Source organism: Solanum tuberosum, unplaced genomic scaffold (assembly GCF_000226075.1).
Source record: "Solanum tuberosum cultivar DM 1-3 516 R44 unplaced genomic scaffold, SolTub_3.0 scf00476, whole genome shotgun sequence".
Lineage (NCBI taxonomy): Eukaryota > Viridiplantae > Streptophyta > Magnoliopsida > Solanales > Solanaceae > Solanum > Solanum tuberosum.
This window is the reverse complement of record NW_006239409.1, coordinates 116,611-137,884: the sequence shown is the minus strand read 5'-3', so window position 1 is coordinate 137,884 and position 21,274 is coordinate 116,611. Positions and strand designations below refer to the sequence as shown.

Below are 21,274 nucleotides of genomic sequence, written 5' to 3'. Positions count from 1 at the left end.
AGAGTTGTGTGGGTGTGGATAGGGTGAGAGGGTAGAAGAGATCAATTGTACCCATTTAAATGGCTACCATTGAGAAGATGATATACTAATTTGCTATAATTGTTAAATAGTCATATTAGCAATTAAGTGCAAATACACATATAATATTTATAATTTAACTAGCTCAAAAATTATTTATCAATATAAGTATTTTTTCCAGTGAAGTGCACAAATATTCACTTTTAGGTCCGTCAATTAATTTATTATCTAAAATTATTGTTTCATAGGTTTATCAACTTCAAACAAAATTTCAGACAATTTTTGATAATTCTTTTTTTTTTTGATAAAAACAAAATTCCAGACAATTACGTTTGAACTTTGATAGTTTCGAACTTTCGTATTTGAATCGTGACCTTATGAACGCGAAACATAATATACTTACACTTGAAGTTTGGCATGACTCGTCAATATCATGCTCAAGTGTTTATTTATTTATTGAAGGTTTAGACTTGACAAAGTCAAATTTTAAATATTCCTGATTAAATTTTTTTACCTGACTTGGCAAAACTAACTTCATACATTTTTTATTGAGATACATGTAAAATCGATTAAATCTTCAATCACGTGTTTTTTAATATTTCATGTATGACTAAAATGCATATAGAAATTGACTTAATATCTTAGTACACAATTCAATACCCAAATTTACTCTAAATAAATTAAAATTTAAAATAAAGTTTCATATATCACAAAAAAATAAAATGTCATTCATCAATTTGTGAAATGCATGTAAAACTTGGATAAAATCAATCATGTGAATTTGATTTTTTAAAAAGATTAATTCAAAGAAAAACTTTTATTGAGTAGTAGTTAAATAGGCAATCAAAAATGATTTTTTCTTGAAATTACTCACAATATGTATTAGGCCCAAAAGAAGTGGAGCCCACTTAAACAAATTCGTGAGGCTCACAAATCGGATTAGTCACCCGAAAAGAGAAGATTCTTGGAGCAATATGTGAGTGAAGATAAACTTGAAAGTACCAAAAAACCCAGAAAGTCCAACTTTTAATAAAAATAGAAATAAATAAATACAAAAAAAAAAAAAAAAGAGAGAGAGAGAGAGAAAAGTGGCTTTTCAAAAAAAGAAAAAAAAAAAAAAAGAGAGAGAGAGAGGGAAAAGTGGCTTTTCAAAAAAAGAAAAAAAAAAAAAAAGAGAGAGAGAGAGGGAAAAGTGGCTTTTCAAAAAAAGAAAAAAAAAAAAAAAACAAAAAAAAAAAAAAAGAGGGAGAGAGAGGGAAAAGTGGCTTTTCAAAAAAAGAAAAAAAAAAAAAAAAGGAGAGAAGGAGAGAGAAAAGTGGCTTTTCAAAAAAAGAAAAAAAAAAAAAAACAAAAAAAAAAAAAAACAAAAAAAAAAAAAAAACAAAAAAAAAAAAAAAAGAGAGAGAGAGAGAGAAAAGTGGCTTCTCAATCAATGAAACAAACACATAGTAGTTGATTTCATTGTCAAAAAAATAAGAAAAAAAAGACTCAAACCTCAAAGAGTTTTTTGTTTTAAACAACAAAAGAAAGTTGTATTACAACATTACATGTATGTACATGTTAAATTGTAATAACGTGTTTTTGAAATTAAAAAACAAAATTTTTTTTTTGGGAAAAATTAAAAATTATAGAATTACACCGAAAGAACATGGAATTTGGAACAAACAAGAGGGACTTGTTCTACTATACTGTTCCTTTTTATTCAATTTCTTCTTCTTCTATCGCCTCTCTTCTGTATTGGGTTTATTTTTGTTTCTCTCTTTTTCATTTATTCTTATTATTTACCTCTTCTTTTTTAGATTTTTCTTTTCTCCATGTGTTCTTGGTTATCACGGGAAGAATATATAGTTACCTATCTGTAACGGGGTTGTTTTTCTATCAATAAAGATTGGATTTTTAGGGTTTTCTTCAAGAAAGATCTGAAAAAATGGATGGTGAGTCGGATGGAGAAGGCAATAGGAACGTTATTCAGAGTTCATCTGAAGGACCCAAGAAGCCAAAGAGGCAGATGAAGACTCCCTTTCAACTGGAAACCCTAGAAAGGGTCTATGCTAGTATGTTTTCTTTATATTTACTTTTGGACTTGATGTTTTCTTGATTCTTGATCTGGGGTTGTTTAAATCGTGTGTAGATGTGGGAAATTTGGGAGATTTAGGTGTATTATGCTGTTCATAGGTGTTTGTGTACTATGTATAATGAGATTGGAAGATGATTTGATGTGGAATTCTTTTGTGTTGTATCTACTTTGCATATTATGTAGTTGGAAACAACTGGGATGGGGATCCTATGCTAGTTTTTAGGAGATGGGTGAAATTTTGGGTCTTTCTGTGGATTCTACCATTATGGTTCTTTGGTAGTGCCTTAATATTGGTGTATGTTGTGTATTTCTGCCTATTGATTGTGCTCTGAGCGGAGAAGGAATTTTTGGGATTAATGTTATTGTCGGATATGCTATTCTTGTGTAATATTTTTCTACTCTGCATGTAAATGTGTTTGAATGCTGTCATAGACATAGAGATCGATGGACAAAAATTTGGTCTTTATAATAGGTTCTGCGATTCCCCCATGCATGGACTGATGTTAACATTTAGTTATCAAATCTATTACTGTGTTTGTGTTTTTGTAATTGTGATATTTGACATGAACTCTCTTTTGTTTTGCTTTGTTGTTTATGCAGTGGAGACATATCCATCTGAGGCCATTCGCGCCGAGCTGTCAGAAAAATTAGGTCTAACGGACCGGCAGTTGCAGATGTGGTTTTGTCACAGGAGGTTGAAGGACAAAAACACATCAGGGGGGACAGAAAAGAAGCCACGCGCTGGTGGGACAGGTGGTAAGAGAAATTTGCCGGAGTCACCTAGAGAGGATTTAGTGGTTGCTGAAGCTGCTAGTGACCGTGGCTCAGGATCAGTTTCAAGGTCAGGGTCAGGGTCAGGGTCGAGTCGGTTTGATGATGGAGATGATATGCCAGCACCGTCCATAAGATCTTATGAATCACCTAGGAGGGCAATGGAGCGACGAGTAATAGCTTGTATAGAGGCACAATTAGGAGAACCTTTACGTGAGGATGGTCCTATTATTGGGGTGGAGTTTGATGAGCTGCCACCTGGTGCATTTGGGATACCTATTGGTAAATTAACCTACTCATGTTATTAGAGATCTTATAATATAAATGCATGTATGGTGTTTATCTTCTAAATTTGGATATTAGTATTGAAATGAAAGAATTTGACAATTTGTATTGTCCTACATGTTCTCATCTTTCCATGTCTTTGTAGGTGTAGTTTATGATGTTATCTCAGTATGCTTGTGAATGCATATTTATTTTCTTAAAATGATTACATTTTTTAAACAGAACATTAATTCTGTAAAGTTCAGTGTTAAATAAGTCCAAACGGGATTTGAGTATCTTTTCAGGCAAGAGATTATTTTCAAATAAAACATTGGATCATTGAATGCCTAATGTTATTGTTTGTTACTTTTCCTCCCCAAATTTTATGAGATTATATCATCATAAATGTTTGTAAGTTGCTCTTTGGAGTGCTTGTTGCCTCCTATTGATTTGCCTTTGGGAGGGAGAGCAGTAATAACTTGATGTGAATGATAGAAGTAATGAATATCCTTGGCTTTATGTGAATATCAAATGAGATCAAGACCTTACTGTATTTATCAAAACACTGCTTTGTGAGTTGCTATCCTGAACAATGCCTCACTAATATGAGAAACATGACCAAGGGATTCTACTCATTCCCCTGCCGTGTGTTACTTCACAGAATGCTGGTTGTTTAACAATGTTAACGTTTTCATATTTGTTTCCCTAGGAGCCTCTTATCATTTGGGTTTACTGTTCATGTGTCATCTGCTATCGACCTGTGGCCTTACAATAATTTGTTCAGACCTTTTCGTTTTAAAGCCAATTCTTTTGGATTGCTTTTCTGATTTGTTACATCTTTTGTTTTTCATTTATGGCACAGATTTGGAAGAACGTACGGACCATTACAGACAATCTTTTGACAGCAAATTGTATGGACCATATGATGCTAAAGTTAATGTTGGATCAGCTCTCTCTCTTTCTCCGGTATGTATAAAGAGATCAGTCTCTTGCTATTTCACATTGCGCCTTTGAGTGGTTATAGCCTTGTAGGACGTGTAATATATTGTATCTTTATCCTTTCTACCTTCTTGAGGAGCTACTCTCTTCTCCTATGCTCCACTGGATTTTCTTGACCCTCTGTTTGGTCACTTTGCAAATAATTTATTTCTTTTCATTCTCCTAGCTTAAAATAATTGTGTGGCTTATTTACCGTCATGATTTAGCCTCAGGATCTGTAAGTTTTTGTTGGGATATTGTTCTATATCTGTTGGTGAAGTCATTGCATAATGGGCTGGTTTTTTCACTATCAATTTGTGTGATTGCTGCAATGCTGCTAGCTTTCATGGTTGTTATCTAGGGGGTAGTATATAATGTGCCATGTGACTGGCTAGTTTTGGATAATAACATGTCAATGGTAAAACTTGAAAGTGAGATTTATTAGCAGGTCAATTTGATGGTCAAGCTTAGTTCTACTTTATCTTCAGGTTCTGACAAATGGTCATCGTGAACCTGCTGAGCCCAAGATTGTATCTGATAAATATGGACAAATCGCAGCCCCTTACCCTTATGATTCGTCTGTTGACGGTCCTTCTAAAAACGTGGCAACCATGCAACGGAATGGACATTTTGTTAGGGAATCTGGTGTTGAAGGTCAAAGCATCAGTATGATGTCTCAGCCGAGCAGGCAGAGACGCTTTCTATCCCCTTCGCGGGATAATGAATTCGTCCCTGGTAATGAGGACATGTTGCAATTGGATCGGAAGCGCAAGGTAAGTTGAAGCTTCAGAAGTTTATCTTCTTGCGGTCATAGAAGCACTACCCCCCATGCTGTTTTATTCTCTTTGCTTTCGCAGTAGGCTTAATTGTTGGTTTCTTGCAGAGTGAAGAATTTGGAATGGGAAGGGAAGTTCAAACCAATGAAAAACGGATGCGGAAAGAACTTGAGAAACAAGATCTTCTACGGCGGAAAGTACGGAATATTTACATTTCTGGATGTGTAGCTTCTGAATCTTAATTTAAAAGTGTGAACATTGGAAAACTATTTCTTTTTGTTTCTACAACTGATATTATAATATTTTCTTGTAAGATGGAAGAACAAATGAAAAAGGACATGGAGAAACAGGATCGTGAAAGAAAAAAGGAAGAACAAAGGCTGATGCGTGAACAGCAAAGGAAGGAGGAGCGATTTCAGCGGGAGGAAAAACGTGAAATGGAGAGGAGAGAGAAGTTTTTGCAGAGGGAGCTCGTGAGGGTAGGTATTCAAAATGAGAATTTTGTTTTCCCCATGCTTTCTTTTTTCCTTTCAAAATCTGCTAATTGGATTCTTCCCGGTACTATTGGTTTTGTAATCTTTAGGTGGAGAGGAAAAAGCAAAAAGATGAGCTACGAAAAGAGAGAGAAGCTGCAAAACAGAAGGCTGCTATGGAGAAGGCAATGGCACGCAGAATTGCTAAAGAATCAATGGAGCTGATCGAGGATGAGCGCTTAGAACTTATGGATCTGGCTGCCTCTAGCAAAGGGCTACCATCAATTGCATCTCTTAATTATGACACTTTGCAGAACCTTGAGTCATTTAGAGGTAGGAGTTTGTTAACTTGACCGTTTCTATAAAAAATAATTCTGCATGCTATTTTTAGTTTTAATGCTTTAGTTCAAGATTAGGTAATAGCATATGTTGAAATCTCATTTAAGTCACATTTTTATCTTGTATTCCTTACAAAGAGCATGCTAGATGGTAGGGCTTCCAGGAAAGCCAATAATCACCTGGAATTTGGTTTCAAAGTCTTATATATAATCCAGTCTGAAGTAGAAAATTTACATATTATTCATTTTTCTCTCGCCTTTTGCCTTATTTAAGCTGCTTATTTGCAAAGGTCATAAAGTTTTTGGTCTGTTGCTGAAATCTGTCTTATGTGATCCAGAATCTTTGTGTGAATTCCCTCCCAAGTCTGTTCAATTGAAAAAACCATTCTCCATCCAACCCTGGATTGCTTCAGATGACAATGTTGGGAATCTTCTTATGGTATGCTGCTTGATCATTTAAATTTGTCTACATCACTAGTTGACTGATCTTTCTTTTATTCTTCTATTTATGAAGTATTTCCTGCTTTTGCAGATTAAAGCAATGACCACTAATTTTGATGATTATCTAAGCCACATATCTACTCCTATTTGCTTATCTAAAGTCTAAACTTAATCGTTGGTTGGCCAAAGGATTTTAAACCACTCATCACTACAAACTTATTTATATTTCAGATTAGAATAGTCAAAGTATGGACAGAGGCTTCTTTCTTCTTCCTGGTTATATCGAGTCAAAAGTCAATGTTCTAGTCAATTTAGCATAGGAATTCCTATCTTGGAAGTTTATCTTACTTGATTTTTTTAAGAGTATTACTTAAACATCAATATTAAGGGTCTTAGAAATGTTACTAGCAATCTGGTAGTGTCATGTGCCCTCTCTCATTGAAATGACTTTGACCTGTGGCTTAAAAAAATTCATTTGATTATTTAATTGAGTGGTGGAGAAACTGTTAATACTTAAAGGACGTTATACGTTTAGTTTAAAATGATGTAGAGTAGTATTTGGTTTATATAAGTTTGAATTTTCGGAGGGAGTGAAATTTAGGATTTAAAGAAACAGGTTCAGTATTTATTGGCAGACCAAAGTGGAAAATAGGTCATTTTTACTTGGATGGATGGTAATTGTTGAAAATTAAAATAGTAGTCACCAAACTAAAGGAAGGATGATAAAACCAGGAAAAGGAGTGAAGAGCATATTTGTGCTCTAAACCAAGTTCTGTATGAGTCTTATCTTGATTTTGTTCTTTTGTGTTTGAGTCAGATCTCTTAGTGCCTTTGAACTAAACATCAAACCTTTTGATTTTTACAGGCTTGGAGATTCTGCTTAAATTTTGCAGACATTCTCGGGCTTTGGCCTTTCACTCTTGACGAATTTCTTCAAGCTTTCCATGACTATGTGAGTACCTTTGGCTAAAGTTAATCGTGAACTGATGTTCTGAGTTACTTTTTCTGCAAAGTCCTGTGGACTATCACATTGACTTATCTTCTTAAAAAGGCTGGATGGGGGTCTGATTGCCATAGTTTAATTGTTCTCTGTTCAGGATTCCAGATTGTTGGCTGAGATACAAATTGCTCTTTTGAAACTGATTATAAAAGATATTGAAGATGTTGCTCGAACTCCTTCTGGTGGGCCTGGGACAAATCAGTATAGTGCTGTCAATCCTGAAGGTGGACATCCTCAAATAGTTGAAGGGGTAATCACTGCTGTGCACACTTGCTCTTTAGAACACAATTTACTCTATTGTGGGATGATCAAAGCTTACCAGTTTGTGGACTTCATTGACAGGCATTTTTTTGGGGTTTTGACATACGCAATTGGCAGAGGCTCTTAAATCCTTTGACGTGGTCTGAAGTACTGCGCCAATTTGCACTCTCTGCTGGATTTGGACCTCCATTGACGAAAAAGAGAGAACGCACTTGTTTGAATGATTCTGATGAGGTGCACCATTTTCTGTCCTCATTTTCATCTTAGCGATATATCGTGGCTTCTATTTTTTCCTGTGGCTTAAGATATAATATTTTATAGTAATCTAAGTAAGGGGATATTTTGACATAGGTTTGCTGCAGATGGGAGACATAGTGAACTTCTTAGTAATTGGTTATTTTGATGAGATGTATACTTCAAAAATTCACTTGAGATGTTTTTTTGTAATTGCTCTCTGCTATTGCCATAGGACAGTAGTTGCAATTTGGATAGATGCCTTCTTCTAAGCTATTTTGTGTTGTGTCAAGTCATTATCTTATGTTTCATTCTGGTGGTGCTATTTCTATGGTTCTACCATATATATGGTCTTGTATAATATCAGCCCAAGTTCATCCATTAGCTAATATGCCTAATTTTGATCATAGCAGATTCAGTTGATAGCACAGCATTTTTTGTCAAGACACTCGGGTCTTGATTGAATCATCTTGTACCACTAGGATTCAGACTGTTTCTTCTTCCAATTGTGTTATTCAACCATTGTTTCTTTCATGTAGATGCATGTTATGTTGGGGTATATGTGTCTCAGCAAAGGGTGTGACCTAGCAGCCAGTGAAGTGGGTAAAAACTAGGGGAGACTAGGGTCAAATTCCAGGATAGACAACCTAGACTAGGTGATTTTTTCCCATTTGTCCAAGGTTGGGTGAGCAGAGGTACATGGTGTTCCTGTTGGTGGGAGGTAGCAGGTGGAATAGTCGAGGCGAGTGTAAGATGGCCCACGCACAACTGTTAAAAAAAAAAGAAAATGTTGGTATATATGGGGCTATGTAGGTTTGCTTATTGAAATGCTGGTACAAAGTTGGATGACAGTGGGAAAGTCAATCTGCTACTGATGGATTATCACCGAAACTAGCTCCCTAGCCATAAATTATTCCACCTTTTAGTCCATCATCCCAAGTTATTGCTCTCCCAACTATCTCAATTAGCTGATATTGCATAGTTCTTGAATCAATTAGAAGCTTTACCTTTTGGACCTATGTGATAGGGTTTTAAAATGGAACTCCGTGGTCATAGTCAACCTTAAGTTTCTTTGAATTGAAGCTTAATTGTTGTTGTTTTGTGAGATGCTGGTTTGCGGTTAAATGGTAATTCTAAGATAATCATCAGAGAGCTCCCTCTTATCGTAGAATGCTCTGTATCCGTTCTTTGACATTCTACGTCAAATGGATGGTGTTGTCTAATTATGGTAATGTTCCCTAATTATGCAGATTAAAGGTTGCGAAGACATTGTGTCCAATCTTCGAAGTGGTTCGGCAGCTCTTAATGCTGTTGCAATTATGCAAGAAAAAGGGTTTATGTCGCAACGCAAATCCAGGCATCGGTTGACACCAGGGACTGTGAAATTTGCTGCTTACCATGTTCTCGCTCTCGAGGGAGACAAGGGCTTGAATGTTCTAGATATTGCGGAAAGGATTCAAGTAACTATTCTCTTGATGCACATTGTCACTGTCTCATGTTAATCTGGTTCGATTTGTTTGAAGATTTCTTGTTAATTTCTTCTCTATGCTTTGTTCTACAGAAATCTGGATTACGTGACCTTTCAACAAGCAAGACTCCAGAAGCCTCTATATCTGTTGCTTTGTCAAGGGATCCAATACTTTTTGAAAGAATTGCTCCTTCAACGTACAATGTTCGACTTGCTTTCAGGAAGGATCCTGCTGATGCTGACGCAATTATTTCAGCAGCCAAGGAGAAAATACAAAGATATGCTAATGGATTTCTCTCTGGACAAAATGCTGAAGATGAAGAAAGAGATGATGATTCTGAAGGTGAAGGTGATGTTGCTGAAGGTCCAGAAGTCGATGACTTGGGTACTTCATATGGTGCTAACAAGAATAACGAACAAAGCAGCCTACTTGACACCTGCTTGGTGAATGGAAAAAGTAAGCTATCTGATGAGATTGGACAACAAATTAGAGTTGATGTTGGTAAGGACATGGTTTTAACTACTGATGTTTTTTTATGCTTTTTTTTAATGTGAAAGCACATCATTGTAGTAGTTCTTTGAAAACACTATTTTTCATTATCTGTTGATGCACTTTTATAGGTATTGCGGGAAGTAACCCTAGCCAAGATTGTTCAGAAATTGATGAGACCAAAGCAGGTGAGCCATGGATTCAAGGACTCGCTGAAGGTGAATACTCTGACCTATGTGTTGAGGAGCGTCTAAGTGCTCTTGTTGCCTTGATTGGCATAGCAAATGAAGGAAATTCTATCCGTGCAATTCTTGAGGTAATAAATCTGGTAAATTTATCATTATTGACCATTATTCCATTACTGTCTCTTTCAGCTATCTAACGAAGATGGTTTTGTAGGATCGTCTGGATGCAGCAAATGCTTTGAAAAAACAGATGTGGGCTGAATCCCAATTGGATAAAAGACGATTGAAGGAGGAGACAATCAATAAATTTAATGATAGTTCCTTCAATGTTGTGGTTGAGGGTAGCCAAAGCCCATTGGGATATCCAAACAATAAAAATCAAGGGACATCACCAACCACCCTGGTAAAGGATGACTCTGCTGGTATAGTAGACAATCTTCAGAACCACTTTGAAAGCATTCCTGCTGAGAAGAGTTCAGCCGCACAAGAAACCTTTGTGGGTCAATTTGCTGTACCGAGTGGGAATACAGCAGAAAGGTCACACATGCAGTTAAAATCTTTCATTGGCCACAAAGCAGAAGAGATGTATGTGTACAGGTCCTTGCCTTTAGGTCAAGACCGCAGACGCAATCGTTACTGGCTATTTGTTGCCTCTGGTTCTAGCGAAGATCCTGGTTCTGGCAGGATATTTGTTGAATCACCTCATGGCTGCTGGAAACTTATCGACACTGAAGAGGTATGCTCCTTTCATTATTTTTTAGAATGCACTTCGCTGTTAGTATGTCAAAGTAGGTTTAGTCGGCTGAATATATATTTTACCCAAGGGAAAACGCTTGCACTATTTTGGTTTAAAAAAAAAGAAGAGGCCAGCCCGGTGCACCACGCTGTGCGTGGGGGGGTCCAAGGATGGGTCTGACCAAAATGGCTCTATTGTATGCAACCTTACCTTGCATTTCTTCAAAGAGTTTTTTCTGTATTTAGGTGTAAGAAATGGCAACTTATGACTGAACAAGATATAACAATTGACAAGATAGAACAAGATGTAAATGAAGACCCTGGATGAATCTGTAGTTTAGAGAGAATTACATGTCTGGTAATACTCAACAAGTGTTGTGGAAATTGTTGCTTTTCTGGACTAGAAAGTTATCGGGGTCAGGGAAACACCCTATATGTAGTTATATAGATCTTAGCAAGGTCTTGTCTGTCCTAAGAATATCAGACCTAGCTATTACCTGTTTATCTACTAATCCTTTATTTTACCTGCAGGCATTTGATTGTCTTTTGGCTTCTTTGGATACTCGAGGGGTTAGGGAATCACATTTGCATATTATGTTACAAAAGATTGAGGGTCCTTTCAAGGGGCGCGCACGGCAAAACATGTCTTGTGGAGCTAGTTCTAACCCAACATCTGGTGCAAGTGCAGACAGTCCTGGCAGTGCCATATATGGCGTGAGTTCTGATAGCTGGGAAACATCTTCGTCTTTTAAAATTGAGCTCGGGAGGAATGAGGAAGAGAAAAAGAATGCCTTACAGAGATACCAAGGTTTTCAGATCTGGATGTGGAAAGAATGTCTCAGCTCATCAATTTTATGTGCCATGCGATATGGGAAGAAAAGGGGCTTGCCACTTTTGGGCATTTGTGGCCACTGTTTAGATTCTTACCATTCTGAAGAGGGTATTTGCCCTTCTTGCAACAAGATGAGTTGCGAAGTTGACATGAACGGCAAGTTCCTTGAGCAGGCAATGGATTCTATGGACAATCTGAAAATTGATTACAATAATTTGGTGGTTTCAAACGCTTGTCCTGTAAGAGTAAGATTAATGAAGGCCGTATTAAGTTTCACTGAGGTGAGATTTTTGAGATATATCTCCAAGAATCTGGTTTTCTGTTAGGTTGACTGCCTTCACTCTTCTCCTTCTGTATTTGTCTTTCCTATGTCTGAACAGACATATGAACATGAAGTACATATGTGATATGAGGCACAATCTGTTGACAGTTTTTAGTTTCTTATAGCATGATATTTAGTATTAACTTTGTTGCTGGAATGCACAGGTTTGTGTGCCATATGAGGCACTTCAATCATCTTGGACAGAAGACTGTAGAAAGACATGGGGCCTGAAACTGCAAAATTCGTCATCTCCTGAGGATCTTCTCCAGGTATCTCACTCCCTTCGACTCGTTTTATATGGGATTACTGTTCGAGAGTCTTGTGTTTACTTACAAGTTTTTAAATGTTTTTTTAGATTTGTTTGATTATAAACAAATATGATTTTTAGTTCTTTTTATGAAATGCATTACTTCTCGAATTTCCAAGAATGTTGAAGATTCTTTTTTTCTTGACATGTGCGAGTTTACTACGAAAATATGCTTTGGGACTCATCTGAACCCCATCATTAATCATTGTTATTTGGACAGTAATTATATTTTTGTCTATTTCATTTTCTTGGGTCAGTCTGATTTAGGCTTACGGATTGAAGTGTCTTGTCAAGGTACAATTTTTTTTTATGATTTTGAATTAAGGTGAAATAAATATATATGCTACTATTATGTATGATAATGAACTGGCAGGATTTCTTCCCTAGTGAGTTCTCTTCTTACCCTTTTGAATAAAAGAGGGGGAAAGAGTAGAATATAAAAGTGAAGGTTATCCCCCATCTGGGAATTGGTTTTACTCCTGCATGGTTGTTCCTCAAACCAGTTATTTTGTTAATGATGCTTGGATCATCTAATTTCTGTACTTCGCCAGAAAGCATATGGCAAATTCAGATAGTTCGGCTGATTTGTTAGCTGTTGCTGAACCTGTTCCTATACATCCCCTCCAAATTCAGAAGCTGCAAGAAGAAATGGTTCTTGATTTTTTATTTTTTTTTGGGCAGATTCTGACTCAGTTAGAGGGCGTCATCAAGCGTGATTACTTGTCTGCTGACTATGAGACTGCAGAAGAATTGATGGGTCTATGTGCTTTATCAAGAAAAGCTGCTTGTGAATCAACTTACCCTGAATCTGTGCCACAGCTCCCATGGATACCTCAGACCACCTCTGCAGTGGCTCTCAGACTTTTGGAGCTTGATTCCTCCATATCCTATGATTCTCAGCAGAAAACTGAGGCTGAGTTGAAAAATAAAGTAGATTGCCTTCCAGTTGAGTTGTCTTTCCTTCTGATTTAAGTAATTGGTGTTATTAATTATGTTTAGTTTTACTGTTTATCCATGTTTATTTGCACTGCATGCTACTGTCTTTGTGGATTTATTTGGTGAAAGAAAAAATTTCAACTTGTATATGGTCCAACATTTGATCATCCACTGGCTAATCGCATCTAGGACTGCAGATAATACCTGTGACTATATAATAAATGCTATATTTTTGGCTAATGATGTTCTTACTTCTGAATCATCTTGATGACTTGATTTTTTCTTGCATGCAGAAGCCATCTTTGGGGTATGCTTCTTTGAAAGATCTGCAAAAGGTAGAACCAACAGTGATGGATCATGGACTAATGAGAGAGGAAAACTGGGATTATCTCAGCAATTTGCCTAGCAGCTCAAGAAGTAGGCAAGTTGTTCGTGGGCGGGGAGGCGGTCGTCCTCGTGGAAAGCTGCAGAAAGGAACTACTAGCAAACCACCAGAGTCTGGTAGGGCTGTTGTAAGGCCTAGTGAGACGTTAACTCAAGTTCTTATTAAGCAGGGAGAAACGCATGGGCAGAGACATGTACGAGGTCGCCGAACTGTCAGGAAGAGGAGAATAGAAAAGAAAATTGTTGAAGAGGCTCAACCAGATTATTTGGGTGACAGAAGCAGCCGACTAAGTCTTGTAGTATCACCTAGAAAGCATGTGACGGAAGAGTTCGACATGAATATGGAAGGAATAGAAGCCACAAATGATAATAGTATTAGTATGGAAGCTGCTGAATCTGATGATAGTGCCCCTGAAAATACATATGATTTTAACAGGAGTGATTTAATGGATATGTCAGATGAGGATCAGGTTGTTTCTGCTGGTGATGGAATTGAAGATGACAATGATGATGAAGATGATGGCAATGACAACGCTGATAGATACAGAAGCCATGGTGAAAATCTGGAAAGATATGTTAACATGGATGATGACGACTCAGATAGGGATGGGGATGTCAATGAGGATCAAGAGTCGGACTCTTCAGAGTCTGAAGATTATAGTGATTGAGGTTGCCAAGATTTTTGTGGGGCTTGACAACTGCAATATAGCTCTGATGGTTGATCGCCAGAACACAGAGGTCTGGTGTGATGCATTCGATCTTGTTTTAAGGAACTTTGGTATTCTTTTGAGATGAAGCCCGAGAGCTGGCTTGTCTTTGTGTATAGTGTTAAAGGAGCAGAGTTTTTGTTACATTTTATCATCATAGAACAATAGTATAAAAAATTGATAGTCAGTCAGTTCAGATACCGTCGTGCAATCGTCTATTATGGGGCTGTTGGTGATCAAAATCATCTATGTCAAATTTTACAGTTGCACCTTTCTGATCATTTTTACTCCAATGTTTAATGATTGGTGGCTTATCTAAATGATAGCTTGTTAGTCGATATCTTTTGCTTCATTGTGGTTTATTATTTTATCTCCCACTCCTGTGATAATTGCAAAAACTCAATACCGTTTGTAGTGACTTTTCTGTTACAGTAGCCGGTTAGACTCGAGACTAATGAAACGTAGTCGATAAGTATGTAAGCATTTTTAAAAATAATACCTTTTTAGCATTGAAGAAAGTAGATTTCATGTAGTGTTTGGATAAAAGTTGAAATTAGTTCCTGCTATAGTTAACCTATCTGCGAAGCTACAAGATTTCACAATGCAAGTTTGTGCTCCACATAAATAATCCACCTCCCTCTGCAAAGTACATGAGGAGTCGATACATTTATCATACACATTAGACTCCAACTTCAGCAAAAGAGAACTGTTGAAGAGTTGTAAAATGTCAAAATACTTTATTACTATCACATATTTATTGACTTACACAGACAATTCTAAGCTATAATATGCAAACACTACAAGGGAACCAATTACCCAAGATAGTAAATAATAAAAGAAAGTAACAAAAACAGTACACAGACTTGTGTAAAGATGCTATGGGTTTGGCCTAGGAAGGAAGTAACTTCTTAATTCCAGTCTTCTGGTCAGCTGTTAACCTTGTAGGGAACTTGATATCAAACTTGATCCTCAAATTCCCTCTCTTGGAAGGATCTTTGGGTATTGGCATTCCTTCCTTTGGGACAATCTCTTCATAGTTTGGGTGTATGACCTTGTTGATAGGAATAGTCAGTTTTCTTCCATCGAGCGTTGTTACATGGGCCGTGTAGCCTGTTAATGCTTCAACAAGTGAGATATTCTGATTGATCACAAGGTCATTCCCGTCCCTTGTGAAAACACTGTGTGGTTTCTGATCAATTGTGAACACGAGATCTGCAGGAAGGACGTTTGGCTCTTCGTTTCCTTTCTCTGTGAATGTAATCTTAGTTCCCTTTTTCCAGCCAGGTTTGATTATAATGGTCAGAATTTCTTCTACTGGTAAAGTCTTCCTGCACACAAAACTAGTTGTCAGATTATCAACAGCAATAGTGACTACTTCATGTAATTTGACCAGATGAACAAGTTGGACATTGCGCTGTTCCTTTATATGTTTCTACAGCAATGAATAATTGAGAAGTTATAGCTACAAGCACAGTTTTTGGTCCATGGAGCTCAAGAATGTTCAGCAAACCAGAATATACATTTAAGCTATTACTCCTACCCTACTCATTCTTTTATAATAATACGCCTACAATTGACATTCAAGCATAATTTAGAAGTAAGAACTCCACACGATGCCTATATTCGCATTCATCTTGGCCACAAATTACAAGCACAGTTTTTGGTCCATGAAGCTCATGAATGTTCAGCAAACCAGAATATACATTTAAGTTAGGCATAAGTCATCTGTAACCACGTATAAAGTTGTCCGTGTACATTTAAGTTAAGCTTGTTCCAATTGAACACCTTTATTAGTAAAAAAAAATAGGCAATACCTAGTGAACATTTTTTTGACAATCAACTAAAAATAGAAATTGTGTGCCATACACTCGCAATGACGTGGCATAGTAATTAATCTGAAAAAGACATGTGGCCTTGGGCCCATAATAACAATTAAAAGATATATTAAAAAATAAAATAAAATAAAAACACTATGTTTTCAGCAAAAAAAAAAAGGAAAAACTTTTCTCCCCCTTTTCTACTTTGCCAGAACACCACATGCACCCACCCAACCCCGACGTCTATCCATCCCCATGTTCTTCTTTGTCAGTAACACAAAGCCGCCTCCAGCTGAAACCACACATACTCCGATAACCACACACCTACCTCCTCTCTTTTAACGATTTCTAAGAAAATAAAATAATTTCAGATTCGTATTAGTCTTGTCGGAAAAAATGGAGTTCCGCCGGAATTGTTTTTGACTCAATTTGATTTTTATTTCTAAAAACTCTCTTCTACAACTCAAATGAAAATCTTTATCAGTAAATTCTTTTATTTTTTTGTGTTTTGATTGGTCATCTATTTAATTGATGTTTTTCCGATGAAGGAAACAACAACTATGACATTGATTATGGCGGAATGATGTAGAAAGAAAGAAAGAATGAAGGATTAGATGGAAAAGGGGTGTGTCAAGGGATGGTGGCGAAGGAATTTGCCTGATGAGAATATTGGATAGAGAAGTCGAGGGGAAGACAAATTGGGTAAGATGACGCTAGGAATTTTTATTTTTTATATGTTAAAATTATGATTTTTCTAATGTTGAAATGTCTATTTTTGATTGGTCCGCAAAAAAAAAATTATGGCTTCACATGCTTTCTTAGATGTGTATTACACTCATGATGCCATGTCACCAAAAAGTACTTAATAGGTACATGTTTTGAACGGTAAAAGTGATCAATAGGTCAACCCCTAGTTGAGGTGTCTAAGTGAATTATGCGAACAACTTTAAGTGGCCGCAGATGACTTAAACCTTTTACTCTATCCTACTCATTCTTTTATAATAATACGCCTACAATTGACATTCAAGCATAACTTGGAAGCAAGAACTCCACACGATGCCTATATTCATATTCATCTAGGCCACAAATTACAAGCACAGTTTTTGGTCCATTAAGCTCATGAATGTTCAGCAAACCAGAATATACATTTAAGTTATTACTCCTATCCTACTCATTCTCATTCTTTTATAATAATACGCCTACAATTGACATCCACGCATAATTTGGAAGTAAGAACTCCACCCGACGCCTATATTTGCATTCATCTTGGCCACAAATTAAACACAAATACTTAAAGAACACAACAAAAACTTGTGCAGCAAATACAAGTTTCAAACAACCTGAAGGCCACTTGGTGGCAATCAGGTTGCTCCATAGTGAACAGTTATACGAGATATAAGAGGGATCGGCTAAACAAGAATTCGACAACTAACAAGCAAAAGATCCATTCATTGAAGTTCAATGAACTCAACAGATACTAATTCATAAATTAACCAAGCAGGGACCATAATTATAAAGTAACAGAAAGGATAAACATGACTACATAACAATACAAGCTAAATAAACAGTAACAAGCATATCATATCTGAAAATTCTGATTAGTTTACTTACCCACTTGCATCAGCAATCTCCCTAGAGATCTTCATCTTCTTGGTTGTCCCATTATAAAGTTCTTCTAGACTACAAGGGACTGTTCGTTCAATCGGTGGCGCCTTCCGTATCGCTGGTCTGCCTTCTCCAAATGAACTGAAGATATCATCCCCAAACATTGAACTAGAAAACCTTGCACCTCTCATCCCACCACCACCACCTCCCATCCCACCACCAAACGGGGTTTGAAACCCGAAAAATTCTGCAAAGATATCATTGGCATTTCTTGGATTGAATCTAAACACATTTGGACCATCACCTGTATGGAAATATGTAGCCCCACCAGGTCCACCAGCAGCAGCATCTGGTGGTGGCACTTGACCTTTAAGGCCTTCTTCCCCATACTGATCATAAATTGCCCTTTTCTGTGAATCACTCAGAACCTGCAACACAATTTCAACATAAAAATACAATCTTGAAAAGATAATTGAAAACCCTATTAAACAAATTTCAAGAATCAAAGCATTGGGAATCAAGAAAGAGCCTAAACTAGCAGTGATTAACAGAATAAAACATAAAGTTAGCAGCTTTATTCAAAAATCAAGAACAAGAATTGTGAATTAAGTACCTCATAAGCTTCAGAGATCTGTTTGAATTTAGCCTCAGCTTCTTTCTTGTTATTTGGGTTCTTATCAGGATGCCATTTCATAGCCAATTTCCTATAAGCTTTCTTCAGTTCATCATCTGTAGCACTCTTATCAACTTGCAATATCTTATAGTAATCTACACCCATCTTCTATTACCAGTTTTTGAACTCAAAATTTGATATTTGATAGAAAGATAAATAAGAGGCAAATTTATGTAGAGGATATGTATGTTTGTTGTAGTGTAAATTGAATGATTGAAGTTTTGTGTTTTGGAATTTGGTTGTGGGTAGAGTTTTATTAAGAGAAGGAGAGATGGGTCTAGAAAACAGAGCAGTAGAAGAGGGAAGAATGTAGAACTTTCCGGACTTCAGTTCAGTGCTGTTATTTTGACGTGGAAACAAATTCGCTATTTCCAGAAACTCTTTTGACACATTTAGGGATAGCGATGGGGCGGGCGTTTAGGAGTGGGGCGGGTTTAAGGCTATGTGGGTGGAGCGCGGGATAGGTTGAAGTGAGTTTTTTTAAATTAATGCGGAGCGGGGCGGGGCGAAATGTGGGTATATATAATTTTATGTGGTTTAAATTTAATTTTAATTTTTTACCTGTCATAAGAGTGATAAAATATTATTTATTAAGAAGCTACTAAAATATTCAAGATTGTAAATGAAAATGGTTCAATAAAAAATAATTCAATTTCTTACATGTTTCCCAATTGACCTCTAAAAATTAAATTTTAAGTCATTATCTTATTAAATTAATACAACTTAAGGAAAAGATAAATTTATTTTTATGAATTTTCTTTTTAGTATCAAACTTAACTAAAAAAAGAAGATATCAAGAAAATTATGTGGGCGGATTCATGCGGAGTGGGTCTATGCAGGACATGGTGGGGCGGCTAAAAGGAAAGAGTTTGTTATGCGGGGCGGATTAAAAAATTTGTGGGCTAAGCTCAACCCACCCCGCCTCCCCCCCTGCCCCATTGCCATTCCTAGACACATTTCGACTAAATATTTACTAATTTTTCATATAATTTAAAATAATTACATATTATCTAATTTTATAGCAGATTTTAAGTAAATCAACTATATGTATTTTGCTAGGGGTATAAAAATTGAGCCAACCTGTAGGTAACTTGCTCAATCCGTCCAGAAGGATTGAGCTCAAGAAAATTTGAATTTGATTCAATCTCAACCCATTCAAGTCTTAATCGGGTCAAATGTTGATCAAGACCCAAATCGTTTTTAAGCCCAACTCATTTGAGCTCAAATTAAACTTAAGCGGATCAGGACCAAAACACAATTTATATTTCAACCAATTTTAATATCTCTAATTTCAACTCAACCCGTTCATTTGATACCCTTATATTTTACTATCAGATACACTATAATAGAAAGAGAGACGAAAGACAAAATGAGCGAAGGCGAGCTAGATATGTTAGGATTTTGCCTTAGTTTGCTTATTATATTTAAGTTTTACTTTTTATTTGAAGGAAAGTTAAAACATTACCATAGTTATTTTTTTTTTCTTCCTAAATAGGAAAATATAATTCTTTTTCATATTTGATCTTTTTTCCAGAGAATTTTTTTTGAAGATCTATCCATCTTCTCATAGCACAACACAATAGCATTCACAACGTGCAATAACATTCACAATATAAACATATAAGAGTTTTATTTAGGATGTGATTTTCTCTCTACAGTTTTTTATGGGTTATATTAACTTTTAAATATGTATGTCAATTGGTCAAACTATATAATAATATTAAGTTTCTTTTAGTATAGTCTTATTAGTCCCCTGATTTATCATTATCATAATTTGCAATTGTAAGTCTCCACATGACGCTTTGATTCTTTCGAACCCAACAAAATAGTCTATGTACCTTAGATACATGCAATTATAATAGATACATGTATATGATATACCAAATATATTCTAAAATACAAATACACAAGGAGAGAGACGAGCGAGATAATGGGATACAATGTATCTATAACAAATTACACCTAATTATGATCCATGTATCTGAAATACATATATCCGAAATTCAAATTCAGGTAAGATTCGTAATATTAAAGCTCTCTTGAAGAAAAATAATTTGCTCCTAAACTAGTGAGATTTGTGTTGTTTATCCTATTTTTATTTTTTATTTTTATGTCTGTAATATTTGCATTGAGATCTAAATAAATTTATATTCATGTTTTTATGGAGCACCCAAAATCTATAATAATCTCTACTCATAGTACTTTCCTATGTTTTTACCATTTCGGAATGTTTCATTCTAACACATTAGAGTTTGAATAAATTTATATTCGTGTTTTATTGAGCACTCAAAATCTATAATAAACTCTACTCATAGTACTTTCCTACCATTTCAGAATATTTCATTTCTCTTAAAGAGTGTTCAAGAAAAATCTAGTGACATTTTGTTAAAAATTGTTTTTTTTTTCTATATCCTTTAAACATTACATGAATTGAAGTATTGAAAATATGGGGAAAATTATGCTAAATACCCATATCATATACTCACTTATAGATATTAGATATACCCAGTAAGCATTGTAAATTCTAAAATATTATTACGACAAAGGATAACAAAAATTCAAAGCCTTTTTCGTTCTAATTTTCTCGATTAATTCCCTCACGAGGAATTACTAAATCATTTGACTCTTCACCTATTTTAATATAAAGAATTGGTCAATCAAATGATAAAATATAATCTTTACATTTCAATATTTACTTACTAAGAGTCTGAACATAAGCAATATGATAACTTTAAGAAAATAGTATTTAAAGTTAAACCGAAAAAGTGTTTTTAGAAATCACACACATATATATATATATATATTAAGGGGTGTTCACGGGTTGGTTTGGATCGGTTATTGGTCAAAACCAAAACCAAATCAACTTGATCGGTTTTAAAATTATCAAAACTAAAACCAAACCAAATACAATATACATTTATCGGTTTGGTTATTATCGGTTTCGGTTTGGTTTGGTTTGGTTATTCGGTTATTAACCATACACAAAAATAAAAGAAACAATTCATTTAAAATGTGAAAAAAGTGACAACAATCCATTCAAAACGAAAAATAGTTAGAATGACTTAAATTAGTAAACTTTCAATCACTAAATTTACTATCAATAAAGCTTTAAAATTCACTATATTGGCCTAGAAGGAAGAGACAACAACATTTTCAGTCCCACATAGAATTGTCATAGACAC

General features: G+C 35.6%; 2 protein-coding genes across 2 annotated transcripts; one reads left to right on the top strand and one right to left on the bottom strand.

Annotated features, from left to right (window-relative positions):
- The first annotated feature begins 1,452 nt into the window (after positions 1-1,452).
- On the top strand, positions 1,453-14,337 carry LOC102579072 (uncharacterized). Its single transcript, XM_006364242.2, has 19 exons — positions 1,453-2,072; positions 2,696-3,148; positions 3,993-4,096; positions 4,597-4,881; positions 4,992-5,081; positions 5,199-5,363; positions 5,468-5,690; positions 6,034-6,134; positions 7,002-7,088; positions 7,234-7,386; positions 7,479-7,631; positions 8,882-9,091; positions 9,193-9,601; positions 9,721-9,905; positions 9,989-10,510; positions 11,041-11,622; positions 11,828-11,932; positions 12,652-12,915; positions 13,200-14,337. Exons 1-19 carry the CDS (start codon positions 1,946-1,948, stop codon positions 13,956-13,958), a joined length of 4,977 nt encoding a protein of 1,658 aa, XP_006364304.1. The 5' UTR covers positions 1,453-1,945; the 3' UTR covers positions 13,959-14,337.
- A 369-nt stretch (positions 14,338-14,706) lies between these two features.
- On the bottom strand, positions 14,707-18,454 carry LOC102578742 (dnaJ protein homolog 1-like). Its single transcript, XM_006364241.2, has 3 exons — positions 18,033-18,454; positions 17,426-17,847; positions 14,707-15,325 (listed from the first exon to the last, which is right to left on the bottom strand). The coding sequence occupies exons 1-3, from the start codon at positions 18,195-18,197 to the stop codon at positions 14,887-14,889; spliced, it is 1,026 nt and encodes a 341-aa protein (XP_006364303.1). The 5' UTR covers positions 18,198-18,454; the 3' UTR covers positions 14,707-14,886.
- Positions 18,455-21,274: the final 2,820 nt, after the last annotated feature.